The sequence below is a fragment of the Manihot esculenta genome, chromosome 12, assembly GCF_001659605.2.
Source record: "Manihot esculenta cultivar AM560-2 chromosome 12, M.esculenta_v8, whole genome shotgun sequence".
In the NCBI taxonomy this organism is placed as follows: domain Eukaryota; kingdom Viridiplantae; phylum Streptophyta; class Magnoliopsida; order Malpighiales; family Euphorbiaceae; genus Manihot; species Manihot esculenta.
Window position 1 is genome coordinate 968,597 of NC_035172.2, and position 16,636 is coordinate 985,232.

Genomic DNA, 16,636 nt, shown 5'->3' on the forward strand with positions numbered 1-16,636 from the left:
AGATGCCGTGTGGCATTCAGAAATTCTTACACATTATAAAGAACCAAATCGTGGTCCAGTATTTTAATGCCACGAAATCACAGCTGTCCACATTAAAAAATTAGCAATTTCAACCAACCCAGAACCATAAGCTAAGCTCTTTTGGCTGGGTTAACCCAGTAAATCAGAATCAAATCTAACCGGTTTTGGTTCATTTCCTTGTCTTCCTAAAGTGAAGAGACTAATAAACATTATTAATACCCATCAAAGCAAAAGCAACAATTGGTAAGCCATCCTCCACATGCAGAGCTTAGATGTTTCTGAAAGATCATAATATTCCTTCAGAATTTTAATCTCTTACAGAAGATGGCAGAGTTCTAAGACCATTTCAACACCAGCAACTAATATAACTAACAAAAGGGTACAAGAGAATACATCAGACAGACAGATGAACAAATTGAACAAAGCTTTGAAAAGGGTACATTTAACATGGCTATCCAGAGTAAATATGAACACCAATAGCGATAAGGAAGATGGTAATAAGAGCAAAGAAGATAATGGTATGAACAAGTATAGAAACCCCACTTGTCTGCATATTGCCAAACTCAACAATTCTCCCTTTTCCAGGCAACTGGAATAGCAATCCAGGACTTAGCAGCACAAACAGTACAACAGCTATCACTACCGGCCCCCAATCTGCCATTTTTTTATATCTTCACAAACTATGTTGCTCTCTCTCTCTGTCACCCTCTTTTATAATATAGAGAAGAAAGGAGAAGAAGTGAAGAAGCGAGTGATCTTATCTGATCTGATTTTGCTGAGGAAGCAAGGAATATGTGAAAGGAGAGAAGAATCTGTAAAGAACAAGAAACTTCACAAGCATTATATAGCAAAATGTCACATTGGGGATGTTATAGCAGTGGCACGTGGCAGCTTTATTCGTTTGCTTTCTTGTTAGGACTTGGGTGTTTGTAGTATTTTCTGCTGACTAATGACACTTTCTTGTAGGCATATGCAGTATGTTCATCTTCACAAGGCATTAAATTTTCCTTGGGTGATTTGACGGCAAGCCAAATGCCCAATGAAAAGTCGATTTATATTGGAGTTGTTAAACGCCTCCCTTTTACTGATGAAAGAAAGAATTACAGAAGTCTCCGGAAGTCAGAAGAGGAAGAAGAAGAAATGAAGATTGGCCCAATGGAAACTGAAGTCTGAAGGAAAACATGGGCCTATTGCCAATTGTCTGTAGTCTTGGGCGTAAGAGTTAAAACAGGCTTAAGCTCACTTATTGGCTTAAGACTTAGAACAGCCTAGGCTCATGGCTTAAAAATTAGAAAAAATTATTAGTTTTTTTAATTTTAAAAAATATTTTAAAATATTAAAAATTTAATTAATTAATCCTTTTATTAACTTTAATCATAAAATTTCGAAAAAAAGCTTAAAATGTCTTTAATTGAAAGGATTAATTAATTTATATTTTTATAAAATTAAAAGATCAACTAATAAAATTTTTCATACTATAAAAATTAAATAATAAAATATAAAATACCTAAATTTAATAAATGATTGATTAATTAATTTTTTAATATTTTATAATTTTTTAATATATTTTTTAAATTAAAAGGCTGATTAGTGAGTTTAAACTAAATATTAAATTACCTTCAAATTATTAGTCACATGGAAAAAACAAATTCAAGGTGCTAGGGATGAGAGTTTGGGAGCGTCAGGATCTTCTGATTCAACTGCTAAGCCCATGAATATGATGTTAATCTTTAAATGTATATTCTTGGACCTTAGAATTCAAATTCATCACCTCCACAAAGTAAACTGATACTTCTTGCAGCTAGGCAAAGCCAGAAGTTAATGGTGATATTTATGCATGATCAATCGTCTCCTAATAACACAACCATCTTCCCAAGTTTATAGAGACTTGGTGATAGAGACACAGTGCTGCCAAGCAAGAACAAGCTGAGCAGAGCAACTAGTTTTGTTTAAAAAGCTCAATTTCCATCATGGGATTTACTTTAAAATAATGTAAATAATTCTGAACAAGAATTTTGAATTTTAGAATCATATGTCTTAGATTTGTCTATTAAAAGGAAGAGAATATATTCTGTGATCTTGTGCTCTAAAGCTTTGAGAGCAGTGCTGTGCTTGCTTGCTGGCTTAGCTAAATTGCTTCCAGCTTACCTTTTCTGTCAGCAATTAAAAAGAAGCAACACTCAATTGAATCTGATTCCATTGCCTCTTAGCTTTTAGAAACAAAATTAAGTAAAGCTTTGCTCCAACAACCATGCATAGCATACTTCCAATCCACATTGCACTGAACATAGAAAAAATTCTTGAAATTCTTAAGTTGAATACAACTTGAACAAAACAAAGGATTAGGGAAAAGGAAATTGATTACAATAATACCCAGAATTCAAAGAAATTATCTTGAAATTATTCATTACACTCACTAGCTACTTGGGTTTTGTTTTTGCAGCATCATCACTAACCAAGGTACAAATGAACCTTAACAGCCAGAAAGAAGACACAAACAAGAGCAAAGTAAAGCAGAGAATGGATCATAATAGAAGCACCACTTGTCTGAAAATTCCCAAACTCGACGCACCGATGCCGCCCTGGAACCTGAAACAGCAGTCCAGGAGTTAGGAGCACGAACAGCACCAATGCCACGAACACTGGACCCCAATCTGACATTTTCCTCCAAGAGGGTCTTTATCTTTTATATCGTTTAAGCTGAAGGAAGAGAGAAAAGAGAGATAGAAGCAGTGGGTGAATGATGATAGTGGAGATGGGTGTTTATATGGAGAGAAAAAGGAGATACTGAGAGAGTGATGGTGGTGTGGGGCGGAGGTTGGAATTTGAAGTCATTGGAGATTCTGTTCTGTTCCCGCCGTCCTTCCCTTCCCATAAGTGATTCTGATTTTATCGTGGCTTTGCTTGCACGTCACAGCTTCCACGCGAGAAACTCCTTGTTATGAAACTGTGAGCAACGAGAATATAGAAATGGTCATGGTCAATGGGTTGGGCTTTGAGTGGGCTTTAAAGGCGCTGTATATTTTGATTAATATTTTCATAATATTATAAATATTACATTAACAATTAATCTGAAATATTATTTGAAAAAAAAATCTGAAATATTTTTTTCCTTCTTATATTGAAATAAAAAAAATTAATTAAAATTATCAATAAACATGTGCATTTACACAGATATCTTAATTTAGAAAGATGTTTATGTACCATTTTATTTTTATTTTTATTTGTGCTTTATTTCGAAATTATTATAAATTTAATCTCTTAAATAAATTAATTTAATATATATTAAATAAATAATCATATTTTTGATAACCGGTTGTCGAAGTCGTAAAAAATAAACCTATTATCAATCAACAAATAAATTTGCAGATAGTGGCAATAGGGTCGAACCACATGGAATTGATACTACGGACTTTTCTAATAATGACTTGGACAAATAAATAACAAATAAATAAAAAGAGGGGGTTTTGTTTTGAAGATGTACTAAATCTAATTAACAATAGAAAACAAATAATTTAAAGATGAGTAAATCAATAAGAGAAAAGCTTTTAGTTGAAGTATGGATCTATTTTAGATTGTTTAGAATTGATCATTGATTCTTTAATACTCCTATTTATCTCAATAAATTAGTTTAGGATGTGGAAGACGCTTCTCACAATCTAAATTCCTCCTTAGTTCTAGTTTGATTAGGAAACGTTCGCTAATCAAACACTAGTTAACAAGTTGCCAAGGAACGTCCTTGGGGCCTTTGACATCGAACAACTGTTAACTGCATTAAGACTTAGAGAAACCTAATTCTAACATTGCCAACCGCGTGGTCGAGTTTAGATCATGCAACTTGATTAAATTTGTGTTCAAATAATATAAGCAATTACGGACTTAAATTATTCAAACAATTGTTACTCAAACAATTAAAAGCAATAGGCCTAAATTGATTCTAAAAGCAAAGCAACAATTATAGAAAGATCAAATTGCATAAATATTGAAAATAAATAGAAGTTTAACAATGGAGATTTAAATCTCCCAATTCATCACAAATCTGAATTTTCCAACTTCAACTAGAAAGAAAAGTGTTTAGCCACTCATGGTGGACAAAATCACAAAAGAAAAAAAAAAGAAAGAAGAGATTGCTGCGTTTCTGGAGAGTTTCTGAAGCTGAGAGATGATCAGAAGATGTTCCTTGCTGGTTTGGAGGTTGCTCTTTTATAGCTGAAGAATTTCATCCTTATAGGGTTTTGAAATCCCTTTTTAATTTGGCTTGTGATTCCTCTTTTGATGTTGAATTTAATTGCAACTGGAATTCCTTAAGTGAGAAACTCTTTCGTGGCTCTTGGAATTGTTTTGGTAGTGATTGAGTTGGATTTGGACTTCTAAAAACTCAAAATTCGGTTTCCTGAACAATTTTCCGCTCTACTGTATTTTCTGCTGTCATTGTGATCGGGGCAGTGATTTGGGCAAATCACTGGTCCAATCACTTTCTGCAAGTCTGTGCTATCTTTGCTAGTGATCTGGGCAGTTTCTGCGAGTGATTTGGGCAAATCACTGGTCCAATTACTTTTGCTGTCATTTTTTGTACTTTTTCTCCAACTTTTCAATTTCTTCCTTTTCTACAAAACCATAACAAAAACACAATTTAAGCTAGAAAAATGTGTAAATAAACAGTAAATAATATATTAAAAACATGGTTAAATTATGCTTGATCAAATACCCCCACACCTAGCTTTTTGCTTGTCATCAAGCAAACAATAACTTAGCTAATCAAGCCACCCTTTTCTTTTGATCCTAAATACCACTTAATCAGCCCCCCTAGACTCCTAAACTGAAGTATCACAGTATATAGTACATGCACCAAGGTCATCCTCTCCTTTCCTTGTTTCCCTTCACCTACCATGGTCAAGAGAAAAGTTTATGGCTCAATCATGCTTATTCCTTTATGTTAGTTTTAATGCAACCCCTAGGAGTGACTTGTCCCTTTTTTTCTCTCTTTCTTTTTATTTTTATTTTTATTTTCAGCAGCACTTATTCTTATCCTTGCCTGAAAAAGTCACTAACCTTTTTACGCGATTGTGTACATGGGTGATACACCCCCGGTTACTCAGTTAGTCACTTGTTCAAGTGGCTACTAGCTCTGTTCATAGTCTAGACCATCGAAACTTATTTGCTTGAAAAAAATCACTGCCCTTTTTACGCGATTGTGTACATGGGTGCTACACCCCCGGTTACTCAGTCAGTCACTTCTCCAAGTGGCTATTAGGCTCAGTTCATAGTCTTAGACCATTGGAACAGGTTTATGATTTGTGCTTTGTGCTGGTTTTTCATGATAGTTTGGGCAAATCAGCTCATAGGGAGTTACACTAACTTTTTATTTGCATGTATTTGTATTTTTATTTCCCTTGACCATAGAAAATTTAAGGATTCAGTTCAAGAGAAAAAACTCCCTAAGTGAAGGTAACATACTGTGAATGATTCAATTTAGGCTTAAAGGGGTGGCAAATCAATGGGGTCATGAGATAAGGAAGCTCTTTTAACCTTGTTATCTATGTTGAGTAGAGCAATTAGCTAAGACAAAATTCTGTGTGTGTGTGCAAGAAGTGTGAAAAAAAAAATAAATTCTGGTGTGTGCAAAAAGGGGTAAGAACAATGCAAAAAAGAAACAAAAAGAAACAAATAGAAAAAAAAAAGAAACAAAAAGAAACAAATAGAAAAAAAAAGATGATGGAATCAACGCAAATCAATGCAAAAATAACCTAACAATACCCCCACACCTATGACAAACATTGTCCTCAATGTGTAAGCATATATATAAAAAATTAAGAAGAAAAGGGAAAAAGACTTCCTGGCCTGTGGGTGATTTGGCCAGTGACTTGGGCAAATCACTGGTCAAATCACTGTCTGTCACGGTGCTGGGCAGAAAATAGTCTACCAACAGGTCCAGCAGGTGCTCCATGTGCTGCATCCTGTCTCTGATTCTGGTGAGATGAGCCTCCACCGAATGGTCTTGAGGTGCCTTTTATGTCCTCCAAGGTCCACCCAATTGCTTTTTTGTGCTTCTTTAACACATCAAGGAGCTTTTCTTCTTCCTCTTGGCTGAGCTGGTTGGAAATAATTACTGGAAGTGTATTTTCAGCCCCCAAGTAGGCATATTTGAGGTGGCTAGGCAAGGGTTTCAGATCTGGTGCTTTCTCTGTCTGCTGGTTTTCTGTCTGCTTGCTGTCTGATTTGCCCAGTGATTTGGGCAAATCACTGGTCAAATCACTTCCTGTTAAGTCTGTCTGCTCACTGATTTGGGCAGATTGTATGGGTGATTTGGGCAGATCGCTGGGCAAATCACCTGTAACCAGCTGTGAACAGTACTCCATCTGGTCTGCCTTGGTGTTGCTGTCCACTTCTTCTCTCCTGCAAAGACCTTCATAAAGTAAGTTTTCTTGACCAAAATCAAAAATTTCTTGACTTAAATCATCAATTATATCAAGGCCATAAACAGGAGAAACATCATTGGGGAATTTCATGGCATCATAAACATTAAATTTTATAATTTCCCCTTCAAACTCTATGGTCAATGTGCCATCATGCACATCAATTTTTGTTCTTTCTGTGCTCAAGAATGGTCTCCCAAGTAAGATATTAGAGGTGGTGTTGCTCTTATCTTCCTCCATGTCAATGACATAGAAATCAGCTGGGAAGACTAGTTGGTCCACTTGCACTAACACATCTTCAAGCACTCCTTTAGGGTAGACAATGGATTGGTCAGCCAATTGGATCATAATGCTGGTGCCCTTGAGCGTACCTGCATTCAACAAGTTAAAGATGGAAAGTGGTATAACATTGATTGATGCCCCAAGGTCACATATGGCCTTCTTAATCCCCACATTGCCTATTTTGCATGAAATGGCAAACATTCCTCTATCCTTACATTTGGTTGGAAGCTTCCTTTGAATGACAGCTGAGACACACTCCCCCACACTTACCTTTTCACGTTCAGCAAGTTTCCTTCGGTTGGTGCATAGTTCTTTGAGAAATTTAGCATACCTTGGTATTTGCTTGACAGCATCAAGTAGGGGAATGTTGATTTCCACCTTGCGAAATGTCTCAAGTATTTCTTTCTCCTCTTTTTCTTTTTGGGACCTTGCAAATCTCTTTGGAAAGGGAGGAGGTACCTTGAATTTCTCTGTTGGTTGCTGTTTCTGCCCTTGACTGAATTCTGCCTGATTTGTTGATTTGGGCAAATTGCCTGGTGATTTGAGCAAATTACTGCTGGGCAGCTCAGTCTGCCTAGCGATTGGGTCAGTGATTTGGGCAAATCGACTGCCCTGATCACTTTCTGGCAGATTTTTTTCAATGGCCTGTTTTTGCAATTTTTCAGCCCTACTGTCTTGCAACTCTTTTCCACTCCTCAATGTGATGGCACTAACATTTTGTCTTGGATTTATCTCAGTTTGGGAGGGTAGCTTCCCTTGAGACTCATATTTGCTCATTGAAGAGGCCATTTGACTCACTTGTTTCTCAAGACTTTGCACAGTATTTGCTAAATTTTTCACAATCTCTTCAAGAGGTGCATTGGGGTTCTGAGGTGCAGCTTGAGCTTGATTCCTTTGCTGGTAGCTTGGATATTGATTTCCCCTTGCATAGCTGAAATTTGGATGGTCCCTCCAACCTGGATTATATTGCAGATCTCTTTGGTAGTCATGGTAGTGGTCTGTCCTAGCATAGCCATAGCTCAGATTGTCTCCCCAACCTGTATTGTATGTGCCAAGGTAGGGATTATGTCTTGGCTGTCCATAGAATCCTTCAAATGCATGTGCTTGTTGAAGTTGTTGAACTTGTCGAGCTTGACCATAATTTCTCACAATAGAGGTTAGTTCAGAAATTTGAGAAGAGAGAAAAGACATACTTACCGTAGCCATGCTTGTAAGGTCTTGGCAGTGTGTTCAATTTTTGGATCGTAAAGAAGAGCTTCTTTACGATCAGCCCTGGTCACAAAAGGAAAATACGTTAGTTTAAATCAATTCCCCGGCAACGGCGCCAATTTTTGATAAGCGGTTGTCGAAGCCGTAAAAAATAAACCTATTAACAATCAACAATAAACTTGTAGATAGTGGCAATAGGGTCGAACCACAGGGAATTGACACCAATGATTTCCTAATAATGACTAGGTCAAGTAAATAACAAGTAATTAAAAGAGGGGGGTTTTGAGTTTGAATGGATTAACAGCTAATTAACAATAGAAAGCAAATAATTTAAAGATGAGTAAATCAATAAGAGAAAAACTTCTAGTTGAAGTATGGATCTATTTCAGATTGTTTAGAATTGATCATTGATTCTTTAATACTCCTATTTATCTCAATAAATTAGTTTAGGATGTGGAAGACGCTTCTCACAATCCAAATTCCTCCTTAGTTCTAGTTTGATTAGGAAACGTTCGCTAATCAAACAATAGTTAACAAGTTGCCAAGGAACGTCCTTGGGGCCTTTGACATCGAACAACTGTTAACTGCATTAAGACTTAGAGAAACCTAATTCTAACCTTGCCAACCGCGTGGTCGAGTTTAGATCATGCAACTTGATTAAATTTGTGTTCAAATAATATAAGCAATTACGGACTTAAATTATTCAAACAATTGTTACTCAAGCAATTAAAAGCAATAGGCCTAAATTGATTCTAAAAGCAAAGCAACAATTATAGAAAGATCAAATTGCATAAATATTGAAAATAAATAGAAGTTTAACAATGGAGATTTAAATCTCCCAATTCATCACAAATCTGAATTTTCCAACTTCAACTAGAAAGGAAAGTGTTTAGCCACTCATGGTGGACAAAATCACAAAAGAAAAAAAAAAGAAAGAAGAGATTGCTGCGTTTCTGGAGAGTTTCTAAAGCTGAGAGATGATCAGAAGATGCTCCTTGCTGGTTTGGAGGTTGCTCTTTTATAGCTGAAGAATTTCATCCTTCTAGGGTTTTGAAATCCCTTTTTAATTTGGCTTGTGATTCCTCTTTTGATGTTGAATTTAATTGCAACTGGAATTCCTTAAGTGAGAAACTCTTTCGTGGCTCTTGGAATTGTTTTGGTAGTGATTGAGTTGGATTTGGACTTCTGAAAACTCAAAATTCGGTTTCCTGAACAATTTCCCGCTCTGCTGTATTTTCTGCTGTCATTGTGATCGGGGCAGTGATTTGGGCAAATCACTGGTCCAATCACTTTCTGCAAGTCTGTGCTATCTCTGCTAGTGATCTGGGCAGTTTCTGCGAGTGATTTGGGCAAATCACTGGTCCAATCACTTTTGCTGTCATTTTCTGTACTTTTTCTCCAACTTTTCAATTTCTTCCTTTTCTACAAAACCATAACAAAAACACAATTTAAGCTAGAAAAATGTGTAAATAAATAGTAAATAATATATTAAAAACATGGTTAAATTATGCTTGATCAATTTTGATGTGCATACTCATTATAAATGTTTTAATTAACTTTATATTTTTATTTTTTGACACGACAAAGTGATATAGTTTTTCTTCCTTTTTCTCTTTTCAATTTATGAAAAAGAGGAAGAGAGGAGGAGAGAAAAATAAAAAGTAAAGAGAAGGAAATAACAGCGAAGAGACAAAATATAATATGAGGGAAGCATGATCGTGCTTTTCAATCTTTGTGGTCAGGCTTTTTTTTTTTTTTTTCCTTTGGTTGTTGAGGCTTCAAAGTGTTGTTTATTTGGGATGGGCTCCTTTGTCCTTGAGAGCATAATTAAAGAACTTCCAGTTTTTCTGCAATTGATACACACTATCATTTTTTATTAACACTCAATTTATAGATAATTATAGATTTGACTCAATCAATTTGTTGATGAGTCGGGAGTTAGAATTCTTATAAACTATAATTATATATAACTATGTTTGACTAATAAAAAAATTTCTATAGAAAAGAAATATACAACAGTTATTTGATCTATAGAAGGATTGCATTAGATATGGCTAACCAGACTGCTTATCGCTCCCCTACAAACTAATGGGAGGAACAACCTTCAGTTTGAATTTCAAATCTAAAAACTGATTCTTGGACAGTGGTTTGATTAGTATATCGACCAACTCATCTGTTGTTGAGATGTGAGAAACACAAAAGTTCTTCTTGTGAACTTGATCACAAACAAAGTGAAAGTCAAGTTCAAGATGTTTGGAATGGGCATGGAAGATAGGATTGGCTGCAAGATATATAGCTAAAACATTATCACACCAAAGGCGTGGAATGGAGGGAACTGGTTGCTTAAGTTCACGAAGAAGGCACTGTGACCAAGATACTTCGAATGCTGTTGTTGCCAATGCACAATATTCAGAATCAGTACTAGAGCGAGCAACAATTTGTTATTTTTTAGAACACCAAGAAATTAAATTGACTCCATGAAAGATAAACATAATCTGAAGTGCTTTTGCGATTGATTTGATCGCCTCCCCAATCTACATCAAAGAAAGCAAATAGAGATGGAAAATTATATGAACGTAGTAAAGACCATGATCAACTGTACCACGGAGATACCGAAGAATCCGTTTAACTGCCTGCCAATGATTTACAAATAACGAATGCATAAACTGTGATGTCTTATTTACCACCATTGTAATATGAGGATGTGTATTGAAGCATGCCCAACACTTCTCGATATAATTTGAGGTCTTTAAAATTGTGTGAAAAGTCCTTATACAATAGAGTTAAGGGAGAAGAAGGCGTGTTCACAGAAGTAGCTTCGTGCATATTGACACGGCTTAGAAGTTTCCATATGTATTTAGACTGTAAGAGATGAAGTCCTGTAGGTGAAGAGGAGACTTCGATACCCAAGAAATAACAGAGTGGGCTTAAGTCCTTGAAAGCTACTTCGTTGCTTAGTTGTCCAATGATATTGCTAAGAAGATTTAAATTTGTTCCTGTCAAAATTAAATCATCGACATATACCAAGCAATAAACAATATTCAATATTCAAACTAGAGGAGTAAATAAATAAGGAGCCATCAGCTTTTGACTCTTTGAAACTAATCTTTTGCAAGGCATTTGTAAGATAAAAATATCAAACACGAGGAGTCTGTTTTAACCCTTCAAAGCACATACAAAGTCAGGCTTGTTACGGTCAAAGAAGCCTTGAGGTTGTTCCATAAATACTGATTCTTCAAGAGTTTCATGCAAAAAAGCCTTGGATGCATCAAGTTGCCGAATAGGCCAGGCAAAATTCATTGAAATGGACAATAGTTGCATACTTAATAACTGGGCTAAAGGTTTCTATATAATCCACTCCTGGGCGTTGATAAAAACCTTTAGCGACTAATCTCGCTTTGTAACGATCAATGGATCTATCTTGTTTACTATTGATACAAAATATCCATTTGCACCCAATTACATTCGAGGCCTGTGATTGCGATACTAAATCCCAAGTACCATTGGCCATTAGTGTATCAATTTCTTCAGACATAGCTAGTCGCCAAATTGAATGTTTGACCGCTTCATGATACATGGATGTGGTAGGGAAAGTTGTTGTAGCTTGATAAGTTTTAGGCTTGAGACTTCCTGCTCTTGATCGGTAACCATTATGTATTGGTTGGGATGATTTGTTGGTTGGTGTATGTGAATGGATGTAGAAGCAGTAGGTGGTAAAGTTGGAATATTATAGTTCGATAGATGGTGGGTAGATGTGTAGTAGGGATATGGATAATAGAAGATGAGTTGGGAACAAAATGGCTAACTGTAGCGCTCGAAACATTTTGAGTGGGTTCACTTACAGTAGGTGAGAATGGTAGAATAATATGGCAATTCGTATTGTTGGGAACATAGGAGATTAGCATAACAAGTAACAAAATTGATGGTAAAAGTAGTGGTGAACCAAGGACAGAAGACTGATCATCACTTTCTTTGAATGGAAAAACTTGCTCATCGAACAAAATGTGATGTGAGAAGAATATTTTATTTGTAGACAAAGAGAAATATTTATAACCTTTATGTAAAAGACTATAACCAAGAAAAATGCACTTTGTGAAATGTGGTTCAAGCTTATTTTTTGTATATGGATGCAATTAAGGATAACAGCAACAACCGAAAACACGAAAGAAATTATATTACAGGTTACATTGAAAAAATCATTTGGTAAGGTGATTTGTGATTAAGGTTTAGAGTGAGAAGTCTATTTATTGTGTAAATAGTAGCAATAAATGCATGATCCCAAAATTTTGGGGATACCGATGCATGAAATAAGTAAGTTCAGCCAGTTTTGGTTATGTGACGGTGTTTTCTTTTCGCACATCCATTTTATTCAGGTGTGTATGGACAAGAACTTCTTTGTATAATTTCATATTCGACCAAATATTTTTTGTAGTGCTTTGTATTCCCCATCCCAGTCTGATTGGAATTGTTTAATGATTTTATCAAAAAAAATTTCAACAATAGCCCGAAACTTAACAAAACAAGTAAAGGCATCAGATTTTTTATGAATAAAATAGATCCAAGTGTACTTAGTTTAATGATAAAAAAAAAAAGAATACATAATATAAACAACCATAAGAAGAAGGAATGGGTGCAGGACCCCATAAATCATAACATATTAATCCTAATGGTTCTTTTGCAATAAAGGAAGAATAAGAAAAAGCCAGCTTGTATGATTTGCTGATACAACAGGTTTCACACAATGATTTGTTCTTATTATTAGAAGCAAATAAATTATTTAACAATAAAACTTTATTAACAGTTCTAGAACAGGTATGACCTAATTGAGTATGCCTAGTGGATAATAAGACTGAATTGCAAGATAGAGGAATAAGATAAAAAAACTAAGAATAAAAGTCATCTTTAACTCATCCCCTGTGGAGTAGCTGCTTTGTTCGAAAGTCTTTTATTAAAAAGAAATTTGAAAAAAATTCCAATGAGATATCATTAGAGATAGAAAATTGATGAACAGACAATAAATTGGTGCTAGAATTTAGAACATGCAAAATATTGTCTAATAAAAAATTATGAGAATTGAGAGAGATATGATTAGAACCAACATTAGAATAGTAAGCTTTTACCATTTGTGAGGGCTGCTTCATCAGTTTCAAAGTATTCCAAATGAATTCTCAGGTTTTTCAATTCAAATGTCAAATGATAAGTCGCTCCATTGTCCACAATCCAACGTTTATTTGCTGCAGTGAGTGATGAAATATAGTTGCTAACAAATTTGGAATTATAGTAGTTATATTTGGGGCTGGGACATTGGTTTGAGGTATGACCTTATCCTCCACAGTTAAACTTTAATATGTTGTGATACTATAGAGAACCCACAAATTTTCTATAATTGATGCACATAATATGATTTCTATTAATATTCAATTTATAGATAATTACAAATTTGACCCAATTAATTTCTTGATGAGTTAAAGTTAGAATCCCTATAAATTAGGATTATACACAACAATGTTTGAGTAATAAAAAATTTCTATGGAAAATAAAAATACAACAATAATTTGATCCATAAAAAAATTACACCAAATGCAGTTAACCAATATGCTTATCAATAATGAGCTAAATATTGATAATAGTGTCGTTGCTTCAACTTCAGCATATACTCAAGTGAGATGTATAGTTTTTTTCTTGTTGTAATAGATTTGGAGTTATTATTGACAAAGTCCTTTCGGAGGAGATACTAGGCTCCTTGTCCAGACTATGGTTTTCTATTGTTGGAGGTGATGGTTTTCTATTGCTGTCCCATAACTACCGTAGACTAAAAATGCGACTCTTTAATGGTTGAACCTTAATTGTCTTACCGGTGCTTATGAGTCTTCTGAAAGTCGTTGTCGTCTTTGTTTTATTTGATGTTTGGACTTCCTATTCCCGGTCAATTGGTTCAAAAGTTACTTTTAGATTTCCAAAACTCTTCATGGGCTTGGGTTGGATGTGTTGCTTTGGGCTCCTTACTTTATGGATTGTGTTTTTAATTTATCTTGTATATTATCCTTGATGGCTTTATTATGAAGTTTGGTAGGTTTTTTAATGCAATTTGTTTTACATCATAAAAAAATATAATTAGATATGGATGATGAGATGAGGATTAAGGATTCTTTTTTTAAAGAAAAAACATTTTCTACATTTTACATCATTTGAAACATTCAATAAAATCTGTTTTATTGATAAATATTTTCATAATTAAACAGAAAAATAATTTATTTTAAAATAAAATATTTTTTTACTTTCAGAAAATTAAATTATTTTTTAACCGTTAATATCTTTTTTAACTTTTCATATGTGAATTTTTATTATGATATTGACGACATAAGTCTAAAGTATTTTTTTATAAAATATAAACCTTTTATTAAAAGAAATATATATATAATTTAAAATATTTCTATTATTTTAATATTTGTGGTAACTAAAATTTACTAAATTTAATCTTAAAACGTTTAATAATTTTCAATTAATAAATATATAAAGATCAGGTTCAATAGAGATGATAAACAGATTCGTAGACTGTTGATGCAGAAACTTCGCATCGTACCTCCAACGTCGGGGAAGCATCAAATACAGCAGAACCCACGTGCTTTCAAATGGCATCCAATTTAATTTTTTATGTACTATTAATTAATTTCCTCACCCACCTTCTTCTTATTTTTCCTGTGTAATAATTGAGAGGCGATATATTTAATAAACAGTGACAAAACAAATCCTTACATAATCTAAAATAAATTTAAATTTTTTATTATTTTTAAATAAAGTATTGATATATTTTACTTATTATATTTTTTTTATATCAAAATTAATTTATTAACAGAAAAAGGACAAAGATTTAGAGAAAAACTCAGTTTTAAAAATACATATCAAATATTATATTAAAGAAAAATGATCTATTAACGTTCTAATCCACCCAAGAGCTGGAATATGAGGGAGTAGCTTCCATCATCGGTGAGCTGTTGTAGTGTCGGAGAACACTGCTAGGACTAAGAATCACATGGAGCACAAAGGAAAGACAATATTATCTGGTACATTATTACTCCATGCATTCCACGAAAACTGCTAAAAAACTCCAAAGTTGCACATACACCAACAAATCGACTTTCATTGATAGCCTTTGAAGACTAGACCAATCTACAAACAACTTTTATTAATGTTTCCAAAGTAATTAATATTTTCTATGCAAATAATTAAAAATATTACGTAGATATTAAAAAATTATTTGATTTTTTGAAATTTAAAACTCTAACTTTATTGAAGTATTACAAAAAAAACGATGTTTATATCTACAATAAATAAATAAAACACAATCCAAGACTCTTTTAATCTACAAACTAAATTTATCAAACGATATATTTATAACCTACTCAAGAAAAGAGATGGAAGGAAATTCATTTTTCATAAAGGAGAAATGGCTTCTCTCTTGCTTGGATGGATAAGAGACTATCAATAAACTGTAGTTACAAAAAGACAAAATTAATTCTCAAAAACTAGAAATAATATCTTAAAAAAATTAGAGATAAAAAAAGAAAAAGACCACAATGCCTAAATAGGATCCCATGTGTTCCTCCATTTTCTATAATATTGACATTTGAGGAACCCAAGAAAAAAAAAGACTTTTTATTAGCACGTGCTGTTTTTCATGTCTTTTAATATTTCAACCTAATCTTGCAAGTCAAATTCCACTGCCATAAAATTCTTTTTCTCTGTCACCTACTAACAAGATTTAAATTAAAATTACTATAATTTTAATCAAACTGTTTAGTGGTATATAAATTTATACGTACTTATTAATTGCTGGTGTGAATTTTAAAATATTAATCTATAAACACGCCTTTAAAAGACTTCAATTTAATGCTTATATCATATTATACACATAAATCGATTTTTTTAATTTTATTATCTATCTTTATTACAAAATAAAACTGATAGATTACAACTATTAAATTAAAATTAAAATTATTATAATTTTATTATATAAATTTATTCATGTGAAATTTTAAAAAATTAGTTTTTTAAAACTTAGATTAGAGATTTTAAAGACTTACAAGTCACAATTAACAAAGTACAAGCACTTTCAAATCAACTTAAACTATAAGTATTTGTTTAATTAGTCAATTCGATTTATCTCTTAGTGATTTGAGTTTATTTTTATTTTCATTTTTAAATATTAATTAATAAAAAAATTAAATTTAAAAAATAAACATAAAAATAAAAATAATACCTAAAAACAGATCAAATAGTTACAGGAAATAAATGAAGTTCATCATTTCGGACCAAAACCACTGGAGGCCAAAAATTACGTAGAACTAAACTCATAACTTCCTCCCCGTCCGCCGTTGATGTCGTTAAAAGACTTATCACAATAATACCCTCGAGCCCTTCTGCTTTCTGAACCTGGAGAAAATGTAATTTTTGCTTATTGTTTTCATCTTTATATTGGTTGGTCGCCATTTAAATTAGCCGTTGATTGCCTACTCCGTACCCAAATCTAACGGTGCACACTTCGAATTCAAGAAAACTGTCACACTGACATTGTTTAAATCAACCAAATGCAGGCCAGCCTTTACTTTGACCAGTACCACTACAGTCAATGTGACCGACACAGGGATATTTTAGTAATCTAACGTGCCCCATTCAAGCTTTTGAAGCACAGACCAATACTTTTATGC

General features: G+C 33.6%; 2 protein-coding genes across 2 annotated transcripts; both read right to left on the minus strand.

Moving 5' to 3' along the window:
* Positions 1–219: 219 nt before the first annotated feature.
* LOC122721328 lies at positions 220–1,093 on the minus strand. The gene has a single exon (XM_043948607.1). It carries the CDS (start codon positions 680–682, stop codon positions 473–475), a length of 210 nt encoding a protein of 69 aa, XP_043804542.1. The 5' UTR covers positions 683–1,093; the 3' UTR covers positions 220–472.
* Positions 1,094–2,303: 1,210 nt separating this feature from the next.
* LOC122721329 lies at positions 2,304–2,962 on the minus strand. The gene has a single exon (XM_043948608.1). The coding sequence runs from the start codon at positions 2,680–2,682 to the stop codon at positions 2,473–2,475; it is 210 nt and encodes a 69-aa protein (XP_043804543.1). The 5' UTR covers positions 2,683–2,962; the 3' UTR covers positions 2,304–2,472.
* Between the last annotated feature and the right edge of the window lie 13,674 nt (positions 2,963–16,636).

Coding starts and splice junctions, on each gene's coding strand:
- LOC122721328 (XM_043948607.1), bottom strand. CDS start 682: ATGGCAGATTGGGGGCCGGTAGTGATAGCTGTTGTACTGTTTGTGCTG.
- LOC122721329 (XM_043948608.1), bottom strand. CDS start 2,682: ATGTCAGATTGGGGTCCAGTGTTCGTGGCATTGGTGCTGTTCGTGCTC.